At 43.4% G+C, this 26,820-nt stretch overlaps 1 protein-coding gene across 1 annotated transcript in view; it reads left to right on the top strand.

The window, feature by feature from the left end:
- The window catches only part of TPH2 (tryptophan hydroxylase 2), a 96,673-nt gene that overhangs the window by 28,157 nt on the left and 41,696 nt on the right, over positions 1-26,820 (top strand). Inside the window, exons 6-7 of the mRNA XM_060111783.1 lie at positions 1,902-2,098; positions 8,364-8,499. Of these exons, the coding sequence (XP_059967766.1) occupies positions 1,902-2,098; positions 8,364-8,499 (333 nt within the window). The remainder of the gene's footprint in view (positions 1-1,901; positions 2,099-8,363; positions 8,500-26,820) is intronic.

Here is a 26,820-nt window from a genome sequence, read left to right as displayed (position 1 = left end):
CTGATTGTTCACAGCCCTTATCAGCTTTATTGGCTTCCCCGACTCAAGTTGATTTTGTTGAATTTTCTGGTATCAGAGGCAGACGATTCATGTTTTTATTTCCTTACATCCTTTCTATTTTTATCTTTCCATTTCAAGCTTTCTTCTAAATTCATCACAGAGGTTAAGCCTTAACAGTCTTGATCTTCTCAGCAAATACTTGTCGGGTTGTAATTTTTTAGTTGTTATCAACAGTCATATTTAAACAAGCTAATCTTGTTCTAATTGGGTTTGTCATAAGCCCTAGTCTTGGTACTTAGAGAAAATAAATGTTAATTTCTGTTTTTTTCTTCAGTGTGTGTTGTTCCCTCATCCCTCACGTACCGCAGTTAATTTTTTTCAGTAAAAATAATTTGAGGCAGGTAGGAATCACATTTAGACCTGAACCTTCAACAGAAAAGATTTCGGTAAGAATACTTGGAAGTATGCAGAGGGCTGGGGACAGGGCTCTGCTTATGAGCCTGCTCTTGTTACTGTCCTCCTGCCCTTTTTTCTACCTAAGGGGGTGCTTCTGAATGACCCCAACTTGCTGAAGGTGCCTGAGGCTGCAGCAGCCCTGAGGGCCAGTTGCTGCCTGTGCAGGCTGGGTTACTGCATTACATAGCTCACAGGGGCAGAATCCCTAGGTGTATGTGTATATATTGGACTTCCATATGTTGTGTGGGTCTTTGCTGACTGCAGGGGCAGAATCTGTGACAAGTGGCCAGGGAGGGCAGTGGGGGGCTGCTGTCGAGCAGGTCATGAGAAGTTTTCACTTTCAGGATAGGTTTCTTAATCAGAGGCTAAATTCAGATTCTGGCTCTTCAAGCCATAGTTTGCAAAAGCACGTGTACATATTCCCTCCTTTCTCCTGACCTCTCGTGGCCTCAGGAGCTATGGTCCCTGCTCATGGCTGCTGGCTGCTGTTAGAAGAGCATTTTTAAACTCACCTTTCTTTCTGTCAGGGCACCTGCAGATCCTACCTGGCCAACAAGTCTCGGCTTAAGTTGTGCCTTCTCCGAGGAAGCTCTCCCTGACCACCCCAGTCCAGGGCTGCCTCTCAATATTCCAAACCAGGCATCGGCTCGCTATGACTTACAGGCTGAATCTGGTCTGTTTTTGTAATGCAAGTTTTATTAGAACATAGCTATGTTCATGTGTTTACATATTATCTGTGGCTGTTTTCAAGATATAGTGGCAGACCTGGGCAGTTTTGATAGAGACTGTATGGCACACAAGCTTAAAATATTTACTTTTTAGACCTTTATGGAAAAAGTTTGCTGACCTCTCTCCTAACTGACAGGGCTTAATGTGTGCACTTCTCAGCATGATGTATAATAAATGTTCCTATTTTGCAGTTTGCAAAACTCTTGCTTAAGTTTGGCCTAGGCTTTTAGTATTTCCCAGACATTTCTCTCACTGAACAAATAACCTCAAAATGACACTAGGAGATTGGGGTGAGTTCCCTGCAAAGGACAAAGAGGACCCACAGGCAATTTTATTTTCAAAAGACAACATCCATTTATTACTGTTGTCAGGTGATTGCAGAAAAGGTTCTCAGAGCACAGCTTTGGACCTAAACCAGTTCCTTCCAACCCGGAACTCTTAACTCGTTACTGATCCCAGTGTCAGAACAAAAATCTTATCAAATGTCCATAAGGATGTGTGAAGACATAACTTAAATCATTTATATGAAAGTTTAAACACATACACAAAATTAGAAGGTTAGCATTTGCTTCAAAAAGTAACACTTCGTGGGATCCTTTCGGACACTCAGGCGTCCCACTTTACAGGAATCTGACTCACATAGGTATGAAGGTGAGAAAACACTTAGCCCAGTGACCCAGAGCTAGAATCATTCGTTTCTCTTCTCTCCTGCCTAGTGGTCAGCCCATCCCCAGAGTGGAGTACACAGAGGAAGAAACTAAAACTTGGGGCGTTGTGTTCCGAGAGCTCTCCAAACTCTATCCTACTCATGCTTGCCGGGAGTATTTGAAAAACTTCCCTCTGCTGACTAAATACTGTGGCTACAGGGAGGACAACGTGCCCCAACTTGAAGACGTCTCGGTTTTTCTGAAAGGTAAGCTTCACACGGGCTCTCTCTTCCTACCCCCCATCCTCACGGGCCGTCTAAGGACACACGTGCCAGCAACGCCCTTTTTCCAAATAAGAGCTCCCTTTGATTTAAAAAGAGGAGCACTGCACCAACAGTTACCTGGGCCACCTGTGGGAAGCACAGCAGGGCCTCTGAGCGGGGAGATGGACTCAGCTCGTCACCCAGCCCAGGGCCTTGGTGAGGTCTCTCTGGTGGGCTGTTTTATACAGCAAACCCCAACCGACATTTGCAAGTTCAGCTTTGAGCTTTTTCTGATCCAGGAACGACTCTGTTGGGCTACATAGGCATGGAATGATCTCAAAGGTAGCTTTGTATTTGCTTTGCTAAGAATTATGTACTGGATGAAGAAATATCACGGATAATGTCGAGTGTAGTGACTTTCCTCTGGGGAGGAGGTCAGTCAGTGAATCAGATCGCTATTGTAAAGTATAAATCGTGCCCGGAACAGTAGTGCTGGGGTGAGAGCAGGAAGCGAGGTGAAGCAGAGTCCCCTGGTGTCCACGTTCTCTGTGTGGTCACTCTCCTCACTGACCCTCCTGGGACAGCAACTGGGAAAACTTCAGGCTTCTGCGGGGATGGGGGTGGAGGTGAAGTTTTACAGTGGCCGCACTTCCTTCTGTGTCCTTCGCTGCGGGTAAGTCCTCGGGTTCTGCTCTTTTCTCTCTTCCCCATTTCAAGCACAACAGTTCTAAAAGCTAAAGCCTTGCCGCCTACCTCTTTCCCTGGAACTCCCTTCCTCACCTGTCTTCCCTGTTTCTATCGGCGATGATAGATTCTCTAGACTCATCAGGCTCTAGGGATTCCTGTTGCCGAAACTTGGCCTCTGTTCACTGGTGCTGAATAGAAACGCGGAGACAGGGTTTGGGGTGAAGTAGAAAAGAATAGGTTTATTGCTTTGCCGGGTAAAGGGGGCCACAGTGGGCTAATGCTCTGAAGACTGTGTGCCTGCCCTGGAGGGGGTAGTGAGCAGTCTAACAGTGTTCAAGGAGCAGGGCGTGGTCGGCTCGGGGACGTTCTTCTGATTGGTCGGTGGGGACGTAATTGGGAGCCAGCATCAACCTTCTGGCTCCAGCCGGTCTGGGGTCTAGAGCTTGTGGGCAGCATACAGTTAACTTCTTCCACCTGGTGTGGGTTTCAGTATCTGCAAAACAGCTCAAAGGACGTGGCTCAGAATATTATCTATATAGTCCTTGAGGAAGAACTAAAGGTCCTTGACTTTGTTTAATGGCTAAGGTATTATTATTTTGTCTTGCTTGACCGTTTTCCTTTCTTTCTGCATTTTCTCACTTCTGATTAAAGTTATTCTTTTTTTTAAATTTAATTAATTTTTGGCTGCGTTGGGTCTTCGTTGCTGCGCACGGGCTTTTCTCTAGTTGCGGTGAGCGGGGGCTACTCTTCGTTGCGGTGCGCGGGCTTCTCACTGCGGTGGCTTCTCTTGTTGTGGAGCACGGGCTCTAGGTGCGCGAGCTTCAGTAGTTGTGGCTTGCAGGCTCTAGAGCACAGGCTCAGTAGTTGTGGCGCACGGGCTTAGTTGCTCCGCGGCATGTGGGATCTTCCCGGACCAGGGCTCGAACCCGTGTCCCCTGCATTGGCAGGCGATTCCCAACCACTGCGCCACCAGGGAAGCCCCCTCATAGGGTTCTGCTCGGTTACACTCCTCCTCTGAAGTCCTACCCCTGCTCGCCTCCCTGCCACACTTTATCAGCCTTCGTATAAGCTTCTTATTCAGCTGTAACACATTACCGCAAACTTGGTGACTTAACATGAATGTATTATCTTACAGTTCTGGAGATTAGAAGTCTAAAATCAAGGAGTTGGCAAGGCTGTGTTCTTTCTGAAGGCTTCTGTTCCCTTGCCTTTTCAGCTTCTAGAGTCTACCACATGCCTTGCCTCGTGGCTCCTCCCTTACCTCACTCCAGCCTTTGCTTCCACTGTCACATGTCCTCTGACTCTGACCCTCCTGCCTCTCTCTTATAAGAATGCTTGTGATTATATCAGCCCCACCTAGATAATCTAGGATGATCTCCCCAGCTCAAGACCCTTAACTTAAGCACATCTGTAAAGTCCATTTTGCCATCTAAAGGAACATATTCCCAGGTTCAGAGCATTAGGGTAGGGGCTTATTAGGAGGGCCTAATTAGGACTGAGCTTACCCCAGTCCCCAGGTATTGCCACTTCTAGCTTTGTGACCCATGGTGAACCTGTCCTTTTCTTTCCATTCCGCTGCTACCATCCACACTGAGGTCCCCATCACCGTATCCTTGACATCTGTTTCTTCTCCCCTCTACTCGCCTGCCCGCTGTTTCCGGATGAAGCTTCCTAAAGCATCTCTTCGTTCCTGACATCTCTGCTCAGAAGCTATCAGTGGCTCCCCCACTTTTTTAAAATTAATTAATTAATTAATTTATTTTTTAAAGAAGATGTCGGGGGTAGGAGTTTATTAAGTTATTTATTTATTTTTGCTGCGTTGGGTCTTCGTTTCTGTGCGAGGGCTTTCTCTAGTCGTGGCAAGCGGGGGCCACTCTTCATCGCGGTGCGCGGGCCTCTCACTGTCGCGGCCTCTCTTGTTGCGGAGCACAGGCTCCAGACGCGCAGGCTCAGTAGTTGTGGCTCACGGGCCTAGTTGCTCCGCGTCATGTGGGATCTTCCCAGACCAGGGCTCGAACCCGAGTCCCTTGCGTTAGCAGGCAGATTCTCAACCGCTGCGCCACCAGGGAAGCCCCAGTGGCTCCCCTTTGATTTTACTGGGGTTGGCAAACTTTTTATTTTTTTGTAAAAGGCCAGATAGATAGTAAATATTTTAGACTTTGTGGGCCAAGAGGCAAAATCGAGGCTATTAGGTAGGTACTTATTATAACCGTTTAAATGTGACCATTAAAAAATGTAAAGGGAGGGCTTCCCTGGTGGCGCAGTGGTTGAGAGTCCACCTGCCGATGCAGGGGACATGGGTTCATGCCCTGCTCCGGGAAGATCCCACATGCCGTGGAGCAGCTGGGCCTGTGAACCATGGCCGCTGAGCCTGCACTTCCAGGGCCTGTGCTCCGCAACGGGAGAGGCCACAACAGTGAGAGGCCCGCGTACCGGAAAAAAAAAAAAAAAAAAAAAGTAAAGGGAGTTCCCTGGTGGCCTAGTAGTTAGTTAGGATTCCGGGCTTTCATTGCCATGGCCCTGGATGAAATCCCTGGTCAGGGAACTGAGATCCCACCAGCCGTGCAGCGTGGCCAAAAAAATTGTAAAAACTATTCTTAGCTCACAGGTATACACAAACAGGCGGCAACCCGGATTTGGACTACAGGCCATAGTTTGCTGGCCTCTGGTTTGTACACGCAAGTTCTGAACTGCTCAGGCCCTGACTCAGCTTTCCAAGTGTGTCTGCTGCTATGACTGCACCGCACAAACCCTCAGTTCTAGCTGTGGGTCTTCATACCACTGCTTAGGCTCTGTGCCTTGCTAGAAAAGTCATTCCTTCACCTGCTCAGATTCTACCTGTTCTTCAAGGCTCAGAGCAAGTCCTGCCTTCTTTATGAATCCTCATCATAAGAGCCACCACAGTTTCATCCTAGCTCATGTGTGTATCAGGAGAGAGGTAGGCATGGCCTGACAGCTGGTCCACTGAGAACCACACTTAGCATGATGAGAGGGCCCCATGCGTGGATGTCATCCATGATACTTGTTACCGAGAGAAAGAGATTGAGGACCAGTGATCAGTGTCATTTAATTAGCGCCTCAATGCATAATGCCTTATGCCGTTGTTTAACTAGATTATATTCTCCCTAACGACCCTGCCTCTGGCCTGTCCCTCTTTGTTTCCCATGGAGTTATGTGCATATTATATATTTACCATGGTCTTGATTATTCCTATGTGGGGATGCTTTTTACTGCTTTGTTTCTCAAACCCCAGGAATTAGATTACCATCTCATAAGTTTTGCCATATCTGTCACCCAACTTAATGTTTTTATGAGGGGCAGTATAGTACAGTACAGATTCTGGATGCAGAACGCCTGGGGTTGAGTCACGGCTCTGCCGGTTCCTGGCTGTGCGACCTTAGATAGATGAATTACCTTAACTTCTCTGTGCCTCAGTTTCCTCTTGGCAAACAGAGATAATAATTTTATCTACCTTACAGTGTTGGGAGGGGAAACTAATTGATATACCTTAAAGCCCTAAAGTTATTGCTTGACACACATTAAGCATAGCAGAGTTTTAGTTACTATTACTACTATTATTGTTATTGATTTTCACACCTTTGATGAACTGGGTACTGGGCACTCAGTTTGCATCATTCATTGGTACACAGCAAGCACAATGTAAATGTGTGTATTTTTATTTCTTTTAATTGACTCACTTTTAAAATACCAAATTTATTTTAATAGGAAACTTTTAAGCAATGGTAGTCACAAATTCAAATTTCTTGATGTGATAGATACATATATATTTTTATTTATTTATATTTATTTATTTATTTATTTATTTTAATTATTTTTTTACGGTACGCGGGCCTGTCACTGTTGTGGCCTCTCCCGTTGTGGAGCACAGGCTCCGGACATGCAGGCTCAGCGGCCATGGCTCACGGGCCCAGCTGCTCCACGGCATGTGGGATCTTCCCGGACCGGGGCACGAACACATGTCCCCTGCATCGGCAGGCGGACTCTCAACCACTGCGCCACCAGGGAAGCCCCTATTTTTAAATTTATAAGAAAATAAAATACATAACTATTAAACTAAAGGATGCGCCCCCTGTATCCCACATGTGGGATACTGGCTTAATTGACATAAAATTCAAAAAGAAAAAAAATACACTTATCTTTTTGATTTTCAGTGGAGAACAATCAATCCACCTGAGAACTTTTGGAATGAACTGAACACTGTTAGAATTACAGGTCTGAGGAGGCGTGAGAACAGGGTTATTTCCTTGTAGGTACCCAGAATCCCAGAGTAGACTTGTTTTATACGCTTAATTGGTTTTTATCTTTCAAAACCATTTCTAACCATTCTGAGATGCTCTTTTAATGAGCTGAATTTTTCAGAATGGGGGGCTTTACAGTGCTGATATCAGAAGAGCCCCTCCTGTTGAAATTTTCTGGGCCTTCATGAGCAGGAAGTATTAAGCAGTCATTAACTGGGTTAGCAGTCTAGGCTGATTTCAGAGATTTTATTGTATTCTGCTTATTTTGTTTTTTTCCTCTTACCATAAAACAACAAAGCATGCAGAGCTTTAGTGTACCTTTTCAAACTGTGGTAATTAATATAATTGTTTTCATAATATCACAGAAATGGTGTATTGCAACGTGGAATGAAGGGGTTAGGTGGTTTTGACAATAGAAAGCTGTCATGTGGACTGATTCCAGGATGCCAGTCAAGGGGGTGAATTAGCTTTGTGTTCACTGACCACATACACGCAGAAAGAATCCCTATCTAGGTGTGTCTTTAGAAAGATAACAGATAATCTGTAGTAAGCATCACTTTATTTATTTATTTATTTATGTATTTTGGCAGCTTCATTCATTGAGGTATAGTTTACATAACATAAAATTTACCCACTGTATCTGTACAATTCAGTGATGCTAGTAAATTTATCGAGTTGTGTAACCATCACAGCAATTCAGTTTTACAACATTTCCATCACTGCAAAAAGTTTTCTTTTGCCCCTTTATGGTCAATCCTTGTTCCTACCCCTAGCCCTGGGCAACCACTGATTTGCTTTCTATCTATAGATATTCCTCCTCTGGACATCATATAAATAGAATCACAAAATGTGTAGTCTTTTGCATCTGATGTATTTAAAAAAAATTCTTATTGAGGTCACATTGGTTTAGAATATTATATAAGTTTCACATGTACAACCTTATATTTCTACTTCTATGTACACTACCTTGTGCTCACCACCAAAAATTTAGTTTACATCACTTTAGATTGTATTCTTCTCCTGTGTATTTGAGCTTTCTTATCCTAATTTGGCCTCTGAATTTAAATCCTTAAAGTTTTTTTTGCCTTTCCATGTTATTGAATGTCTTATTCCCCTGGAAACCATCATTCGTGAGTGTATTTTAGTCATCCGAAGACACAAACACGATAGCTGTTAACAGTGTATGTCATTCAATTGTCAAGAGTTTTAGGACGTTGATTACTTTGTTTCTAAAACAACCTTATAAATAATAGGAAGCCCTGCTTGGACCATCAAGTCCTGTCGGGTTAATATTTAGTTGACTCTTTCTGTTGCCTCTTTAGAAAGGTCTGGCTTCACGGTGAGACCAGTGGCTGGATACCTGAGTCCTCGAGACTTTCTGGCAGGACTGGCCTACAGAGTGTTCCACTGTACTCAGTACATCCGCCATGGCTCGGACCCCCTCTACACCCCGGAACCGTGAGTACCCATACTGTAAAGCTGGGCTGGATGGAGACTGCCACATTGGAAAGTGGTCAGGGCTTACTTTACTTGAGAGTAAATTGGGTCCAGGAACGCTAAAGACCACTGTTCCTTAGGCCACCGAGGTTATCACTTTGCTTATCATGCTGTTTTACCTGAAGTCTTGTGATTAATGGATAATGGGCTACGAAGGTCTTCACTGGGGAGCAGAGAGCAGTAAAGTAGCTGATGGTGACAGAAGTGGGCGGGGATTAGAGCAGAGTCTCCGAAGCCCCCTTCTCTTCCTAGGGGACAGAGGCTTACTGACCAGCTGGGTACCCGGCTGGGTCACTACATTGTTTTTTTCTTTTTTTAGCTCCTTTCAGCATCCCTGAAAGTGTTTTCAGGGTAAACAGAGGTTACTTATAGGACTCCAGACATTTGGGAGAGAAATGCTTCTTAGAGTGAATGAATGCTCAAAGGAGAGCTGTCAGAGCTAAGAAAGGCAATCTCTAAATCTAGCCCAGAGGGTTTACAAATAGCAGGCACTTTGTTAGTTGCCTTTGAATAACTGGCCCTCCTGAGACCCGTGGTAGCTGCCAAAATGTATGCAGAGAGAGAGGGCAAAGAGATGAGATTTCAGCCACAGAGGTCTAAAAAATTGGGGGAATAATGTGTTCCATTTTTACCAAAGTACTTTCAACCAATTCATTCAGCAAACATTTATGTGCAATGCTAGCAGGGAGGTGCAGCGGATTCAAAGATGAATAAAATGTAGCAGCTGTTTTTTTAAAGCCTCTCCCATTCTGGCAGGGGAGTTAGAAACATAAATAATTATGAAAGAATGTGTTTAGGGCTGTAAGGGTGTGTGTGTGCAGAGTATCAGAGGAGCAAAGGGGAGGGAACAGTCCCGAAAGGCATTTCAGAGAAAGTGAAAAATTAGTGGGGGTCTAGAAGGGTGGGTAGGAATTTCCTTTTTGGATAAAGCCGAGTGGGGAAGGAGGGGAAAGCTTTCAAGTCAAGGAAAACAACCAGTACAAAGATGTGGAGGCACAAAAGAGGCATAAATGAACAAGGCTTGTTACTTTAGAGGGGCCAGAACATAGGTATGTGTTAGGGATGAAATGACTCTTCTGTCCACCATGTAAGCAGTCATTTGTCAAAACAGGACCTTTGGGCTTCATTCTGTAGGCAGCAGGGAGCTGTCCAAGGTTCCTAAGCATGATCAGATAATCGTCTTTGAGGAAGATGATGAGGGTGGGGACTGGGAAATACGGAGAATGAACTAGCTGGAAAACCAGCAGGAGCTCCCATTCCAGTGAAGGAATACAGTTTATAAGCCATCAGTGGGATAGGACGAGAGGTCACCTCGGAGAAACATCATCAAGATGGAATTAACAGTATTTGGTGACTATAATGAGGGCCAGGAGATGAGAGGGTCCCTAAGGCAATGCTAAGGTTTTTATCAATAGATTGGGAAGCTGAATGGGTAGTTTTTTCTAATAATAATTGAAAATATTGGAGGGGGATTAGGCTTGGAGGCAAGAGGGAATAAAAGAGGGAGCAAAAGAGGAGGATTTGGGTTTGGAGCATCCTGTCTTTGAGGGGCCCATGGGTTGGACCTCCAGCTGGAGAAGCCCCTGGTAGTTGGAAATAAGGGCTGAGAGTTCGGAAGTGAATTAGGGCTCCTCCTATCGATCTGAGTGTTTTCTTCTTCCATGACTCCTCTGACCACACAGGCAAGAGGAAGCTAAGTCAGAGCATGGAAACTTGGGATTCACTACCTTAGGGTTGTTTTGGCAGGCTCCTTTTTTGTGGGTTTTACATCATTCGTTTCTTAAATTATTATTGTGATTTTATGAGTAGGTAACACATGCACGTGATTTAGCATTCAAAGCTTACGAAAGGGCACACTCTGGACAGTGACTTTTTTCCCTCCTGTGCTCCCTTGACACCTGTTGCATCCTCCCCAGGGGCAACCACTGCTACCAGTTTCCACTGCATCCTTCCAGATATACAATGTGCAGACACAATTCTCTGTAAAGGTCCCTTTAATCCTTATGTATAACAAAATCCCAAGTCTCTTCCCAGCCACATGCTGTAGTTTGAATCTATGAAACACTAGATCGGGAGTGCTGTTTCCTGCCCAAGCACTTACGCAGGCATTGTCTTTGAAATGCAGTCCCATTTCCTCGATTGAGAACCAAGAGGGCAGCTTTTCCAATTCGTGAAGTTCAGCTTGGCTCCTGTGTTTGGTGCTTGTACGCTGCTTCCAAGTAACTGCTTCTAATTGCTGAACAGTTGTAGTTGACGCAGCACTAATGAGACAGAGGTGGGCCCTGAAGAGGCAGCTAGAAATGAGAGTGAAAGCAGCGAAAATACATTATCCGAAAAAAAGAATTTTGTTATTTTCCTCTTCAGTCTGGGAAGAATGTATTTTGATAGCCTAGCTCGCAACACATATTGGGTGTTAAACATAGGTTGTTTTACCATTTTACATTTTAAAACTGGTCAGGTACTGGGGCTTGAATTTACTTATTTATTATTATTATTTTTTTACATCTTTTTTTTTATTAGTTTCTTCTTTATAACAAAGTGAATCAGTCATACATATACATCTGTTCCCACATCCCTTCCCTCTTGCGTCTCCCTCCCTCCCACCTTCACTATCCCACCCCTCCAGGCGGTCACAAAGCACCGAGCTGATCTCCCTGTGCTATGCAGCTGCTTCCCACTATCTATCTACCTTACGTTTGGTACTGTATATATGTCCATGCCTCTCTTTCGCTTTGTCACAGCTTACCCTTCCCCCTCCCCATATCCTCAAGTCCATTCTCAGTAGGTCTCTGTCTTTATTCCTGTTTTACCCCTAGGTTCTTCATGACATTTTTTTTCTTAAATTCCATATATATGTGTTAGCATACGGTATTTGTCTTTCTCTTTCTGACTTACTTCACTCTGTATGACAGACTCTAGGTCTATCCACCTCATTACAAATAGCTCAGTTTCGTTTCTTTTTATGGCTGAGTAATATTCCATTGTATATATGTGCCACATCTTCTTTATCCATTCATCCGATGATGGACACTTAGGTTGTTTCCATCTCCGGGCTATTGTGAATAGAGCTGCAATGAACATTTTGGTACATGTCTCTTTTTGAATTATGGTTTTCTCAGGGTATATGCCTAGTAGTGGGATTGCTGGGTCATATGGTAGTTTTATTTTTAGTTTTTTAAGGAACCTCCATACTGTTCTCCATAGTGGCTGTACCAATTCACATTCCCACCAGCAGTGCAAGAGTGTTCCCTTTTCTCCACACCCACTCCATCATTTATTGTTTCTACATTTCTTGATCATGGCCATTCTGACTGGTGTGAGATGATATCTCATTGTAGTTTTGATTTGCATTTCTCTAATGATTAATGATGTTGAGCATTCTTTCATGTGTTTGTTGGCAGTCTGTATATCTTCTTTGAAGAAAAGCCTATTTAAGTCTTCTGCCCATTTTTGGATTGGGTTGTTTGTTTTTTTGTTATTGAGCTGCATGAGCTGCTTATAAATTTTGGAGATTAATCCTTTGTCAGTTGCTTCATTTGCAAATATTTTCTCCCATTCTGAGGGTTCTCTTTTGGTCTTGTTTATGGTTTCCTTTGCTGTGCAAAAGCTTCTCAGTTTCATTAGGTCCCATTTGTTTATCTTTGTTTTTATTTCCATTTCTCTAGGAGGTGGGTCCAAAAGGATCTTGCTGTGATTTATGTCATAGAGTGTTCTGCCTATGTTTTCCTCTAAGAGTTTGATAGTGTCTGGCCTTACATTTAGGTCTTTAATCCATTTTGAGCTTATTTTTGTGTATGGTGTTAGAGAATGATCTAATCTCATACTTTTACATGTCCCTGTCCAGTTTTCCCAGCACCACTTATTGAAGAGGCTGTCCTTTCTCCACTATACATTCCTGCCTCCTTTATCAAAGATAAGTTGACCATATGTGCGTGAGTTTATCTCTGGGCTTTCTATCCTCTTCCATTGATCTATCTTTCTGTTTTTGTGCCAGTACCACACTGTCTTGATTACTGTAGCTTTGTAGTATAGTCTGAAGTCAGGGAGCCTGATTCCTCCAGCTCCGTGTTTCGTTCTCAAGATTGCTTTGGCTATTCTGGGTCCTTTGTTTTTCCAAGCAAATTTTGAAATTTTTTGTTCTAGTTCTGTGAAAAATGCCAGTGGTAGTTTGATAAGGATTGCATTGAATCTGTAGATTGCTTTGGGTAGTAGAGTCATTTTCACAATATTGATTCTTCCAATCCAGGAGCATGGTATATCTCTCCACCTGTTTGTATCATTTTAATTTCTTTCATCAGTATCTTATAATTTTCTGCATACAGATCTTTTGTCTCCTTAGATAGGTTTATTCCTAGATATTTTATTCTTTTTGTTGCAATGGTAAATGGGAGTGTTTTCTTGATTTCACTTTCAGATATTTCTTCATTAGTGTACTGGAATGCCAGAGATTTCTGTGCATTAATTTTGTATCCTGCTACTTTACCAAATTCATTGATTAGCTCTAGTAATTTTCTGGTAGCATCTTTAGGATTCTCTATGTATAGTATCATGTCATCTGCAAACAGTGACAGCTTTACTTCTTCTTTTCCAATTTGGATTCCTTTTATTTCCTTTTCTTCTCTGATTGCTGTGGCTAAAACTTCCAAAACTAAGTTGAATAAGAGTGGTGAGAGTGGGCAGCCTTGTCTTGTTCCTGATCTTAGTGGAAATGGTTTCAGTTTTTCACCATTGAGGACGATGTTGGCTGTGGGTTTGTCATATATGGCCTTTATTATGTTGAGGAAAGTTCCCTCTATGCCTACTTTCTGCAGGGTTTTTATCATAAATGGGTGTTGAATTTTGTCGAAAGCTTTCTCTGCATCTATGGAGATGATCATATGGTTTTTCTTCTTCAATTTGTTAATATGGTGTATCACATTGATTGATTTGCGTATATTGAAGAAGCCTTGCATTCCTGGAATAAACCCCACTTGATCATGGTGTATGATCCTTTTAATGTGCTGTTGGATTCTGTTTGCTAGTATTTTGTTGAGGATTTTTGCATCTATGTTCATCAGTGATATTGGCCTGTAGTTTTCTTTCTTTGTGACATCCTTGCCTGGTTTTGGTATCAAGGTGATGGTGGCCTCGTAGAATGGGTTTGGGAGTGCGCCTCCCTCTGCTATATTTTGGAAGAGTTTGAGAAGGATAGGTGTTAGCTCTTCTCTAAATGTTTGGTAGAATTCGCCTGTGAAGCCATCTGGTCCTGGGCTTTTGTTTGTTGGAAGATTTTTAATCACAGTTTCAATTTCAGTGCTTGTGATTGGTCTATTCATATTTTCTATTTCTTCCTGATTCAGTCTTGGCAGGTTGTGCATTTCTAAGAATTTGTCCATTTCTTCCAGGTTGTCCTTTTTATTAGCATAGAGTTTCTTGTAGTAATCTCTCATGATCTTTTGTATTTCTGCAGTGTCAGTTGTTACTTCTTTTTCATTTCTAATTCTATTGATTTGAGTCTTCTCCCTTTTTTTCTTGATGAGTCTGGCTAATGGTTTATCAATTTTGTTTATCTTCTCAAAGAACCAGCTTTTAGTTTTATTGATCTTTGCTATCGTTTCCTTCATTTCTTTTTCATTTATTTCTGATCTGATCTTTATGATTTCTTTCCTTCTGCCAACTTTGGGGGTTTTTTGTTCTTCTTTAATTGCTTTAGGTGCAGGGTCAGGTTGTTTACTCGAGATGTTTCCTGTTTCTTAAGGTGGGATTGTATTGCTAAAAACTTCCCCCTTAGAACTGCTTTTGCTGCATCCCATAGGTTTTGGGTTGTGGTGTCTCCATTGTCATTTGTTTCTAGGTAATTTTTAATTTCCTCTTTGATTTCTTCAGTGATCACTTCGTTATTGAGTAGTGTATTGTTTAGCCTCCATGTGTTTGTATTTTTTACAGATGTTTTCTTGTAATTGATGTCTAGTCTCATAGCATTGTGGTCAGAAAAGATACTTGATACAATTTCAATTTTCTTAAATTTACCAAGGCTTGATTTGTGACCCAAGATATGATCTATCCTGGAGAATGTTCCATGAGCACTTGAGAAAAATGTGTATTCTGTTGTTCTTGGATGGAATGTCCTATAAATATCAATTAAGTCCATCTTGTTTAATGTATCATTTAAAGCTTGTGTTTCCTTATTTATTTTCATTTTGGATGATCTGTCCATTGGTGAAAGTGGGGTGTTAAAGTCCCCTACTATGAGTGTGTTACTGTCGATTTCCCCTTTTATGGCTGTTAGTATTTGCCTTATGTATTGAGGTGCTCCTATGTTGGGTGTATAAATATTTACAATTGTTATACATTTTTCTTGGATCGATCCCTTGATCATTATGTAGTGTCCTTCTTTGTCTCTTCTAATAGTCTTTATTTTAAAGTCTATTTTGTCTGATATAAGAATTGCTACTCCAGCTTTCTTTTGATTTCCATTTGCATGGAATATCTTTTTCCATCCCCTTACTTTCAATCTGTATGTGTCTCTAGGTCTGAAGTGTGTCTCTTGTAGACAGCATTATATGGGTCTTGTTTTTGTATCCATTTAGCCAATCTGTGTCTGTTGGTGGGAGCATTTAGTCCATTTTCATTTAAGGTAATTATTGATATGTATGTTCCTATTCCCATTTCCTTAATTGTTTTGGGTTCGTTATTGTAGGTATATACCTTCTGTTGTGTTTCTTGCCTAGAGAAGTTCCTTTAGCATTTGTTGTAAAGCTGGTTTGGTGGTGCTGAACTCTCTCAGCTTTTGCTTGTCTGTAAAGGTTTTAATTTCTCCATCAAATCTGAATGAGATCCTTGCTGGGTAGAGTAATCTTGGTTGCAGGTTTTTCTCCTTCATCACTTTAAGTATGTCCTGCCACTCCCTTCTGGCTTGTAGAGTTTCTGCTGAGAGATCAGCTGTTAACCTGATGGGGATTCCCTTGTGTGTTATTTGTTGTTTTTCCCTTGCTGCTTTTAATATGATTTCTTTGTGTTTAATTTTTGACAGTTTGATTAATATGTGTCTTGGCGTATTTCTCCTTGGATTTATTCTGTATGGGACTCTCTGTGCCTCCTGGACTTGATTAATTATTTCCTTTCCCATATTAGGGAAGTTTTCAACTATAATCTCTTCAAATATTTTCTCAGTCCCTTTCTTTTTCTCTTCTTCTTCTGGAACCTCTATAATTCGAATGTTGGTGCATTTAATGTTGTCCCAGAGGTCTCTGAGACTCTCCTCTGTTCTTTTCATTCTTTTTACTTTATTTTGCTCTGCAGCAGTTATTTCCACTATTTTATCTTCCACCTCACTTATCCGTTCTTATGCCTCAGTTATTCTGCTATTGATCCCATCTAGAGTATTTTTCATTTCATTTATTGTGTTTTTAATCGATGCTTGATTCATCTTTAGTTCTTCTAGGTCCTTGTTAACTGTTTCTTGCATTTTGTCTATTCTATTTCCAAGATTTTGGATCTTGGAAATAGAATCTTGGATCAGCTTTACTATCATTATTCTGAATTCTTTTTCAGGTAGACTGCCTATTACCTCTTCATTTCTTAGGTCTGGTAGGTTTTTATCTTGCTCCTTCACCTGCTGTGTGTTTTTCTGTCTTCTCATTTTGCTTATCTTACTGTGTTTGGGGTCTCCTTTTTGCAGGCTGCAGATTCGTAGTTCCCGTTGTTTTTGGTGTCTGTCCCCCGTGGCTAAGGTTGTTTCAGTAGGTTGTGTAGGCTTCCTGGTGGGGGGGACTAGTGCCTGTGTTCTGGTGGTTGAGGCTGGATCTTGTCTTTCTGGTGGACAGGTCCACGTCTGGTGGTGTGTTTTGGGGTGCCTGTGGCCTTATTATGTTTTTAGGCAGCCTCTTTGCTAATGGGTGGGGTTGTGTTCCTGTCTTGCTAGTTGCTTGGCATAGGGTGACCAGCACTGTAGCTTGCTGGTCGTTAAGTGAAGCTGGGTGCTGGTGTTGAGATGGAGATGTCTGGGAGATTTTTGCCGTTTGATATTATGTGGAGCTGGGAGGTCTCTTGTGGACCCGTGTCCTGAAGTTGGCTGTCCCACTTCAGAGGCACAGCACTGACTCCTAGCTGCAGCACCAAGAGCTTTTCATCTACCCGGCTCAGAATAAAAGGGAGAAAAAGTAGAAAGAAAGAATTAGTAGAAGAAAGAAAGAGAGAGAGAAAGAAAGGAAGAAGGAAAGAAAGGAAGGAAGGAAGAAAGAAAGAAAGAAAGGAGGGAGGGAGGGAGGAAGGAAAGAAAAAGAGTGAAAGGAAGAAGGGAGAGAGGGAGAGAGGAAGGAAAGAAAGAAAGACAGGAGGGAGGGAGGAAAGAAAGAAAGGGGCAGAGGGAGGGAGGGAGGAAGGCAAGGTAGGAAAAAAAGAAAGAGGGAAGATAAAGTAAAATAGAATAAAGTATAAAATATAGTGGCGTTATTAAAAATGAAAAAGTAATTATTGAAAAACAACAACAACGACAAAAAAACGGATGGATAGAACCCTGGGACCTATGATGGAAGCAAAGCTATATAGAGAAAATCTCACACAGAAGCATACACATACACTTTCACAAAAAGAGAATAGGGGAAAAAAATCGAAAATCTTGCTCTCAAAGTCCACCTCCTCAATTTGGGATGATTTGCTGTCCATTCATGCACTCCACAGACGCAGGGCACATCAAGCGGACCGTGGATCTTTAATCCGCTGCCTCCGAGGCTGCACAGAGAGATTTCCCTGTCTCTTCTCTGCTCTCACAGCTCCCAGGTCTCAGCCTTGGACCTGACCCCGCCTCTGCGCGTAGGTCGCCGGAGGGCGTCCGTTCTTCGCTCAGACAGCACTGGTTTAAAGGAGCCGCTGATTCGGGGGCTCTGGCTCACTCAGGCCGAGGGGAGGGAGGGGCACGCAGTGCGGGGCGGGCCTGCGGCAGCAGAGGCCGGCGTGACGTTGCAGCAGCCCGTGGCGCTCCGTGCGCTTTCCCGGGGAAGCCGTCCCTGGGTCCCGGGACCCCGGCAGTGGCGGGCTGCACAGGCTCCCCGGAAGTGGGGGTGGACAGTGACCTGCGCTCGCACACAGGCCTTGTGGTGGCGGCGGCGGCAGCAGCAGCCCCAGCGTCCCACGCCCGTCTCCGGGGTCCGCGCCTTCAGCCGCGGCTCGCGCCCGTCTCTGGAGCTTCTTTAAGCAGCGCTCTTAATGCCCTCTCCTCGCGCACCAGGAAACAAAAGGGAAGAAAAAGTCTCTTGCCTCTTCGGCAGCTCCAGAGTTTTTCCCCGGACTCCCTCCGGGCTAGCCGCGGCGAACCAACCCCTTCAGGCTCTTCCTGCCGCCAGCCCCAGTCCTCTCCCGGCGCTCCGACCGAAACCCGATACCCAAGCCTCAGCTCCCAGCCCCGCCCGCCCCGGTGGCCGAGCAGACAAGCCTCTTGGGCTGGTGAGTGCTGGTCGGCACCGATCCTCTGTGCGGGAATCTCTCTGCTTTGCCCTCCACACCCCTGTTGCTGTGCTCTCCTCGGCTACTCCGAAGCTTTCCACCTCCGCCACCCGCAGTCTCCGCCCGCGAAGGGGCTTCTAGTGTGTGGAAACCTTTCCTCCTTCACGGCTCCCTCCCACTGGTGCAGGTCCCGTCCCTATCCTTTTGTCTCTGTTTATTCTTTTTTCTTTTGCCCTACCCAGGTATGTGGGGAGTTTCTTGCCTTTTGGGGGGTCTGAGGTCTTCTGTCAGCGTTCAGTAGGTGTTCTGTAGGAGTTGTTCCACGTGTAGATGAATTTCTGATGTATGTGTGGGGAGGAAGGTGATCTCCACGTCTTACTCTTCCGCCATCTTCCTCCGGACTCTGGGGCTTGAATTTAAAAAGCAGTGGCAGATTGGGTTGCTTCCCTGAGGAGGTTCTGGCCTGGAGGACAGTAGAGAAAGTCCTGGAGGATCAGTGACTCCTGATTTTCTTGGTGGGAAGAGTTGCTTTTCCATGTGTTTCTATCTGGATTGAAAGGTCACTGATTCTGCTAGAAGTGAGGTTCTTTCTCCCTTGGAGCCCTGCCTGAGGCAGGGATTCTGCACACTGTTGTTGCATAGGTACTTATGTTGATCAGCTGTGATCGCAAGCAACTTTGTCACTAATCGAGTACTGAAGTTTACAAATGATTTCTTTTAAAAAAAATGAATTGGGTCAAATTCAAGGTTATTCCAATAAGAGCATCCCTCTCACTCAGTGGAATGACAGGGAAAGAGTCAGAGCTCTAAGTTACATGGGTGTGCGAGCGTCACCTGGCATGTGAATAGTGGCAGCACAAAAATTTGAGAAGCCATCCCCCCAATCTCCTGCTCTCCTCTTTGCTTCTCTGGGAAGTCCATTGTGGTCTGTGTCATTTTGCACCCTCTGACCACTTTATCTTTTAGAACAGGGTTTCTCAACCTTGGCACTATTGATATTTTGAGCCAAATAATGCTTTGTTTTGGTAGGATGTTTAGCAGCGTCCCTGGCCTCTACCTGCTAGCTGTCAAGAGTACACTCCCACCCGTGCCAGATGTGACAACAAAAGATGTCTCTAGAAGCTGCCAAATGTCCCCAGGGGGAAACGTCTTCCCCAGTGAGAACCACTGTTTGAGAAGAAGCAATCTGGCAGGTCATTGTTGTTCTGTCTGACAATTATTTTTCTCTTAGAAGCAATCTGTAGACTTTGTTTCCTTTCTAAAACACCAATCTGACTGTAGCATTCCCTTGTTTGACCTCTGTTGGTTCCCTGTTACATACAAGGAAAAGATAAAAAATGTTTGATATCATCAAATCACATCTTTTGTCTCTCTTTCTACCCCCTTCCAAAACCTTATTCTCCATAAGAAGTCCATACTGGACTTCTCACCATCCCCATGAGCCTGTTGGTTCATGCCTTTACACAGGCATGAGCCAACGCAGGTGGTTCATTTGGCCTGGAATGACTCTTGTGAAATCATTTTAATTCTCAGGATTAAAGCTCAGTAGCAACCTTTTCTGTGAAGACTTTCCCAGGCAGAGCTAGATATTCCTGTAGTACTTTTCCTTACTTCTATTTGAACACTTACAACACTGCATGGTAATTATTTGTTCATGTGTCAGTCTCCTTCATCAGACTGTAATTAACTCAAGGCCAGCTGGCAGAGGCAATACAGGAACAAGAAGATCCAGACTGAGGTTGGAGTGGATCCCCAAACCTGGCATATAAAGTAAAAACTGAGCCCACAGTGGGCTGAGGCCGTGAATGCCACTGCCACCAGAATGTGCCAGGTCTGAGACATGCACAGAGTCCCAGGCTCAGTCTGAGATCTGTGGAGTGAAGGGAACAGGGGAAGTCCCGGCTGCACCCTGTGTGGTGGTAGCACCTCCATCTGCAGGGCTGCAGCCCCTCCACTCCTTCCTGCAGCTTTACTTTGATTTCAAGAACTGCTGCTGGACACCCCTCCATCAATAAGGCATTTTTATATATTCAGTGTCTTCAGGCAAAGTCATGAACCATTAATGGTGGAATTTTAGACACCAGTTGAGGCTGTGAGGATAGGTCACTTAGACCAGAATAGTCTTCTCTCCAAATCACACCCAGGAGGGGCAGCCTATTTTGCTCATCTGTTTTGCTTTGGCAGTGAAGATCATCTCAAAAGAAAAAAGTGGTTGTTCACTGTGAAGCTGAAGGAGAGGAGGGAAAGGAAATGTGAAGCTTGTCCCCACCTCCCCCTTCTGAAAATAAGAGAGAGAGAGACAGACAGAGGCAGAGGGAGGGAAGGAAAAAGAGAGAGATCCAACTGCACTTCACATGGTGCTAAGAAGACATTTTCCCCCTTTGGGTAACAAACCCTGAATATAGTCTCACCTTAAAGGTAGGAAAGCTCATTGCCCTCTCTTCAAAAACAGTGTCAGTCTGTGACGTGTTCTGAGTTATATTTGAACTTCTTAAATATGACATCAAGAAGATACGGTCTGAAACTGGCAAGCAGTGCTGCAGGTCCCTGCAGGACTGTCCTGTGTGTGGGCGTGCTGTGTGTGTCTGAAGTGAGGGGGAGGACAGTGGACCAGACCAGTGGTAGGAACATCTCTGGATTTGCCTCTAGAAGATTCTTGCTGGAGAGGGGCGGTGGAGATCCAGTGTGTTTCCTAAACTGGTCTTGGGCACACTGCAGGGAGAAGAGAGTTGGAAGGAGGTATCTTTCCCTCACTCCTTGGTCTTGTCTGGCCTGGTCTCGTCTCTGATGTCAGCCTTCTGGTGTTCAGAGGGTGCTTTGGATTTTCAGCTGTCATATGCATCCCACCCGCCCACCCCCAGTTCCTCTTTAGTTCGTTTGGCTTTTCCTCCCCGGACACTTCCTTCTAGGGGATCTGTGGTCTCTATTCTTCATAGTTTCAACAGACTTCTTGAATGTGTTTTATGCAAGGTGGATGTTAAATACGTGCTCACTGAATTTGCATGTGCACATGTACTTGTGTATATGACTTTCAATTTTATCTGTAGTCCTGACGGCCAGTGGTATCTTGGAAATGCAGAGCTCTTTAATAAGAAATACGGTTTAATAGAACCATATTTTCCTGGGGCCAAATCTCATGCTTTTCTTCAGAAGCTGTGTGGACTGACAGAGGTCTTGGAAATGAAGGAGGGTAAGGCAAGAAGGTCCTATTTTCTAAGGTGTTATAATCCAGTCTTGTTCTCTCCAATATAGGCCAAACCCACCCATCCCATCTAGATTTCTGGATGAAGACCAGAGGTGGCCAGAGGCCTCAAGGTTCTGTACCTTTGGAACATAAAACATTGCCCAGAGCAGTGTTGAAACACACATCCATAGCACAACCCTCTTACCCCTTGTCCTCTGCTCAGGGAGAAGCAACCAGGCATTTCAATATAAACATACATTCTTCAACATCAGTTCTTGGAGGTCAAGCCAGTACAATATCTGTCTTTGCAGTAGAGCTATTGCCAAAGTAATAGTGCAGTTTTGCACCAGAAATCCCTTTTAAAAAATGTTTTAATGAAAACATTTAAGAATATGCCTTCTGTTTTGTTTTTCAGATGTTGTGCTTAATATACTAGTAACAGAAATACCCTTTGCACAGCATAGCATAAGCTTATTCAGTCAGGGAGTTTCGGATTCAGGGCGGCATTGGGATGATTGATGATTCAGTACAGACTGATGAGGGTCTGTCTTCTGCTCTTTCCTGCTGTGTCACTTTTCAAATCAGAGAGCAAACTTTCACCACTAGGAAAAAAGTCATGCCACCATTAACTCATATTTCAGTGTTTACTGCCATAATGCAACTAAATGCATCTGTGTTGAGGAAAATCTTTCTTGTCATAGTTGGACACTTTAGGGGCAATTAATGTTATTATTATTATTATTATTATTGCGGTACGCGGGCCTCTCACTGTTGTGGCCTCTCCCGTTGTGGAGCACAGGCTCTGGACGCGCAGGCTCAGCAGCCATGGCTCACGGGCCCAGCCGCTCCGCGGCACGTGGGATCCTCCCGGACCGGGGCATGAACCCGTGTCCCCTGCATCGGCAGACGGACTCTCAACGACTGTGCCACCAGGGAAGCCCTAATGTTATTTTTAAATATAACTGTTTTAAAGTTTAAAAAAGGTTTTACAGTCAGGTGATTTTTCTTATCATTGCTGCTGTGTCCCACTTTTACAAGAAAAATAAAAGTGAATTATTTCTAACTTTAGTTTTCATCTATTTCTAAGCTAAGCAAGTGAATTTTATGCTTAGCCCTTGCTTATTAGAACAGAACCCTCTCTAAAACTGGCAGATGTCATTCATTTCCTTTTCCTGTGGCTCAGTCAATAATCCTGACATTATCTGTTAAATAACAATACCAGCAGGTGAAGACACAGGCTTTCAAATTTATAAGAAACATTGACTGCCCCTCTCTTGATTGAAGAGATGCCTTTCACTAGGTCTGTAGTGAGAGGGAAGATAGGACCTTTCCTTCTGCAGCTTTCCCTCCTTGCTGCCATCTGAGGGATTCTAGGTCTGTGAACTTGTCTGATTTAAGCACTAACCGTGATGGGTGTTTTTAATATTGGGCCTTGCTGAGGTCACATCTGGGCAAGGTCTTACTGAAGAGCCAGGAAGATAAGCCCGAGCTTTATAGAGTTTAACCTTCATTCCTATGAGCTCTGGTTTAGCTTAAACTCGCTCTTTCCCACAGATCACCCTCATCCCTGCCAAGCGCAGTGCCAAGCTTCCTGCCCAGCCAACTGGCTTCCTCCATGGTTCTATCATCATTTTGCTGTTCAGGAGAGCAGAGCGGCATTGTACCAGCGATTCTCAGAACATGGCATGTTCTCGGAAAGCTGATCCCATCTGGCCTCCCTTTCCTGAGTTTTAACCCGGAGCTCACACTCCAAGCTTAGCAGCCATTGTCTCCCTCGGGAGAAACTTGGTTTGGGCTACACCCAGGGTCAGTTAAGACGTTAGAGGCCCTAAGCCGAGTATATTTTCACCCCTTCCATTCTCCAACATAGATAAGTTCAACAACAACAGCAGCAGAAGCAATAATAATATATTTTTTACTACTAATAGCCAACGTGTATATATCAATATGTGCAGGCACTATTTTAAGTGTTGTATGTGGATTAACTCAATAATCACAACAGTCCTCTGACTTGTGAGTTACTATTATTATTCTGAGTTTATGGATGAGGAAATTGAGACACAGAAAGTTTAATGAACTTGCTCAAGGTCACACAGCTGGTAAGTAGGGGAGTCAGGATTTGAACTCAGGGAGTAGTGCCAGCATCTTTTGGATTAACCACTCTTCTATATTAAAAAGTAACACTATAGAGGAAAACTCAAAACTTGTATATGTGCTGAAGTCGAATAGCTTCTTTCTTGATTTTCCAATTATAAATTTTATGTAAGATAGTTGAGAGTGACACTTTCTTTCTTTAATTTGGTGGCCCTGCTTTGCCAGAACCCTAAGTACTGGATGTGCTTATTGGATGGTCTAGTGCTGTGCTGTCCCATCCACTGTTCAGTCCAACTACCAGGCTTTGTCAGAAGCCTGCTCTCTCCTTTGATCTTCACAGGGCCACCGTTAGTCTGCCCCTTTATCAAGAGGAGGCATCTTTTATTTCACTGGGAAAAAGAAGGGGAAAGTGCCTCGCTACAGAGCAGTGATGCATCCTTCTGTCTGCATCCTCTGCCCTATGGACCGCATGCCCAAACTCCAGGCCCCACTATCAGCTCTCAGTGTGACTGTTGGTAAGCCACTTAACCTCCCTGTGTGAGGGCTAATGAAATAATGCTTTGATCTTTGCAGAGAAAAAGGCTTTATATAAATACCAAATAGGGCTACTCTTCCTTGCCACCTCTTAAATTCATGTGGAGGCTGAGGTGCCTTGTAACATTCCAGAGCATCCTTAATTACAAGAACAACGTTCCTAGACCTGGACTCCCAAGTTTTCAATCATAATACTGTGTCTAGTTTTATGAGGTGCCTCAAAGCAAAAATAACCCCTAGGACTTTTTATGGGAGCCTTTTGTCTCCAAAGCTCCAAGCACTCTAACAATAGACATTCTATAAAAACCCCTGCACACAACCCTATACATTATTTAAAACCTGTGCATTTTGAAACCAAATTTGTACCTAAGTGCCTGCTAGAGCCCTGTTGTTCTCTTAGGCTATTAATGGTAGTGACTTGGATACACCTTTCAGCTTGTGTATGTATATATTTTAGCAGACTCAAAGCAGGATCCCTTTTTTCCCACCGCTCCACCCTCGCCAAGGTTTGCCTTCCTTGTGTGGTGCCTGGAGCCCAAAATTAGCACTCATAAGCATCCACATCTGAGTCACAATTCATAGTCCCTCAGTGCCATGTCATCAGGGAGAAGCTCACTTGGGTACTTACAGGTGTGGAAGACGGAGGTGACCTGGGAAAAAAATTATTTTAGGAATATTTGCTTTTTAAAATTGCAAGTTCAGAAGAAATTCCAAGTGACTGAGTTTTAGGCAAGGAAGAGGTAACCACTGGCTGTACCTCTTCACCATCATGTGAGAATTATATCTATTGACAGGTAGAGAAGCCACCACAGGAGAGAAGTAAAAATGTCCTCTCTGACATTTCCCACATGTGCTCTGTTCTGCTGACGTCATTCCACTCATGGCTACGAGGTAGGCAGGATTGTCAGCATTTTACAGATGGCAGTTCCAAAGATCAATGAAGTCAGGTCATTTCCCTATGGACACACAACTAGAAAATACCAAAACCAAGATCTAGTCCAAGACCTTATGCTACACTGGAAATTAGGAAAACTATGCTTGGGATTCATTTAGATTTACCTCTATATGGTACAGTAGAGCCCCACCATCTCTGTTTGATTCTGTTGAGTTCAGAAAGCAGTTACTGAACATCTATTATGTGCCAGGCTTTCCTAAGCACCAGAAACCCAGAGATGAACATGGCATGACCTGTGTCCTGGAGAAACTTACTGCTGCTTATTTAAGTGATAAAATATCTTCCAAATGGGCAAAACCTACTGAAGTACAATAGACTTAGGTGTAAGTATAATTTAATGTGTAATAATACCTAACTTGTTGGGAATTTATGTTTCTAATGCATTATCTTACGACATTGTTTAAGAACTCCATGAGATAAGGACCCTTATAATCTCCAGTTTACAGATGAAAAAACAATACATCTGTGCTGTCCAATATGGTAGAGATGTGACTATTTAAATTTATTAAGTAAAATGAAATAAAACCATAAATTTAGTTCCTCAGTAGTGCTGGTCACATTTAAGATGTTCAGTAATCACCTGAACCAAGTGGCTTTACCATATTGGACGATGCAGATACAGAATATTTCCATCACTGCAGGAAGCCCTATTGCACATCACTGCTCAAAGTAACTTGCCTACACAGGAATGTGCAACATGGACTTAGGGCTGACTCCTGACTGTATACGGTTCTTATAACCCTTACGTTATATTACCTCCTTAATATCTAGTGAAAATTTGGGGAGGGGGAACACACAGGGAAAGAGTTTAAAAATCTCTTATTTATTCAAGAGGTAAGAAATATCTGAGATGATGGGGAGCTGGAGACCTATGGACAGTTTCCCTTGAAGCCCTTTTGTGGTACTTGTAAGAACTGGAAACTATTTCTTTCACTAGATCAGGAAAGTTAGTACTTGCTGTTTGGTCTTTTATGGAACCATGAGGTAACTTTTGCTAAAGGTTATTCTAGGATTATGTCTTATTTACTTTTAAGTCTCAGTTCCTAACATAGCACTTGGTGTATAATAGGTACACAAAAATACTTCTTGAACTAAATTCCAAAATAAAAAATAAGTGTAACATCTTCTGCTGGTCTTAATAGAGTTGTACTGAAGAAGAGTAACATTAATGGCCTTCCTTATGATTCCTAGGGGAAAAAAAGGAAAGAAGATTTCCACCAGGGCAATATCCAGGTGCTTGGCTTCATAAAAAGAGGGCCACATATGTATTTATCTATAACCTGACAGGGACATAAGGTGGAGTGATCATCAGAACTGCCTAAAATCTTATCGACTAGATTTTATAGTATGCTATTTTAAATCTAAAGAAACTCTGTATATGGCTCTAAAACAAGCACTGAAAACAATTGCCTCAGTACCAAATTAATTCTTGTTATTATCTCCTCAGTGAAGTGAAAACAAACCAAGTCACCCCCTTTTCAATGCGTCCCGGTGTGTTATCCCAGATTACTTGCACTTGCCCACCAAAGGTTGCGTGAAAGCTGAAAAAATACCCTATTTTGGCTTCCAGGTCCTCCTCCAGCTTCTTTTCATCAGTGCAACCTCCACCCCCTATCCCCCAACCCCATCTTCCTTTTCCTCTCTTCATGATTTAGCTAAAGTGTTGGCTTCCGTGTTATTTAGAACAAACAAAACCTATAGCAATAGGGTTTCAAAGACAGATGTGAAGGGATGGGAAGCAAATGCTGCATGCCCACTCACTGCTTCTTAAAAGCTTTAATTTACAGCCAAAATAAAAAGTTGTTCAATGCGGAGGAGTCAGCTTTGAAAACTGATAAGAGGAGAAGAATGCCAGACCCATTTTGAATTTGAACTTAACAACTAGGACCCTTCTTTTCCCAGCAGCAAAGTGATTGCAGCTTCCTTAGAATGATTTAAGAATTCCCTGGAGGCATTTTGCCCCAGTCCCTTTGTAAGCTTTAAAATCCTTCTAACAGGGCTTATCAGAGAAGATTCCAATTTAGAGCAGCAAAAAGTTTAGTGGCTGATATCAACTCCAGCTTTTCTTTTTCTTTCTTTCTTTCTTTTTTTT

Source organism: Mesoplodon densirostris, chromosome 11 (assembly GCF_025265405.1).
Source record: "Mesoplodon densirostris isolate mMesDen1 chromosome 11, mMesDen1 primary haplotype, whole genome shotgun sequence".
Classification (NCBI taxonomy): Eukaryota; Metazoa; Chordata; class Mammalia; order Artiodactyla; family Ziphiidae; genus Mesoplodon; species Mesoplodon densirostris.
The sequence above is the reverse complement of the archived record's forward strand: the minus strand, read 5'-3'. Positions and strand labels throughout refer to the sequence as shown.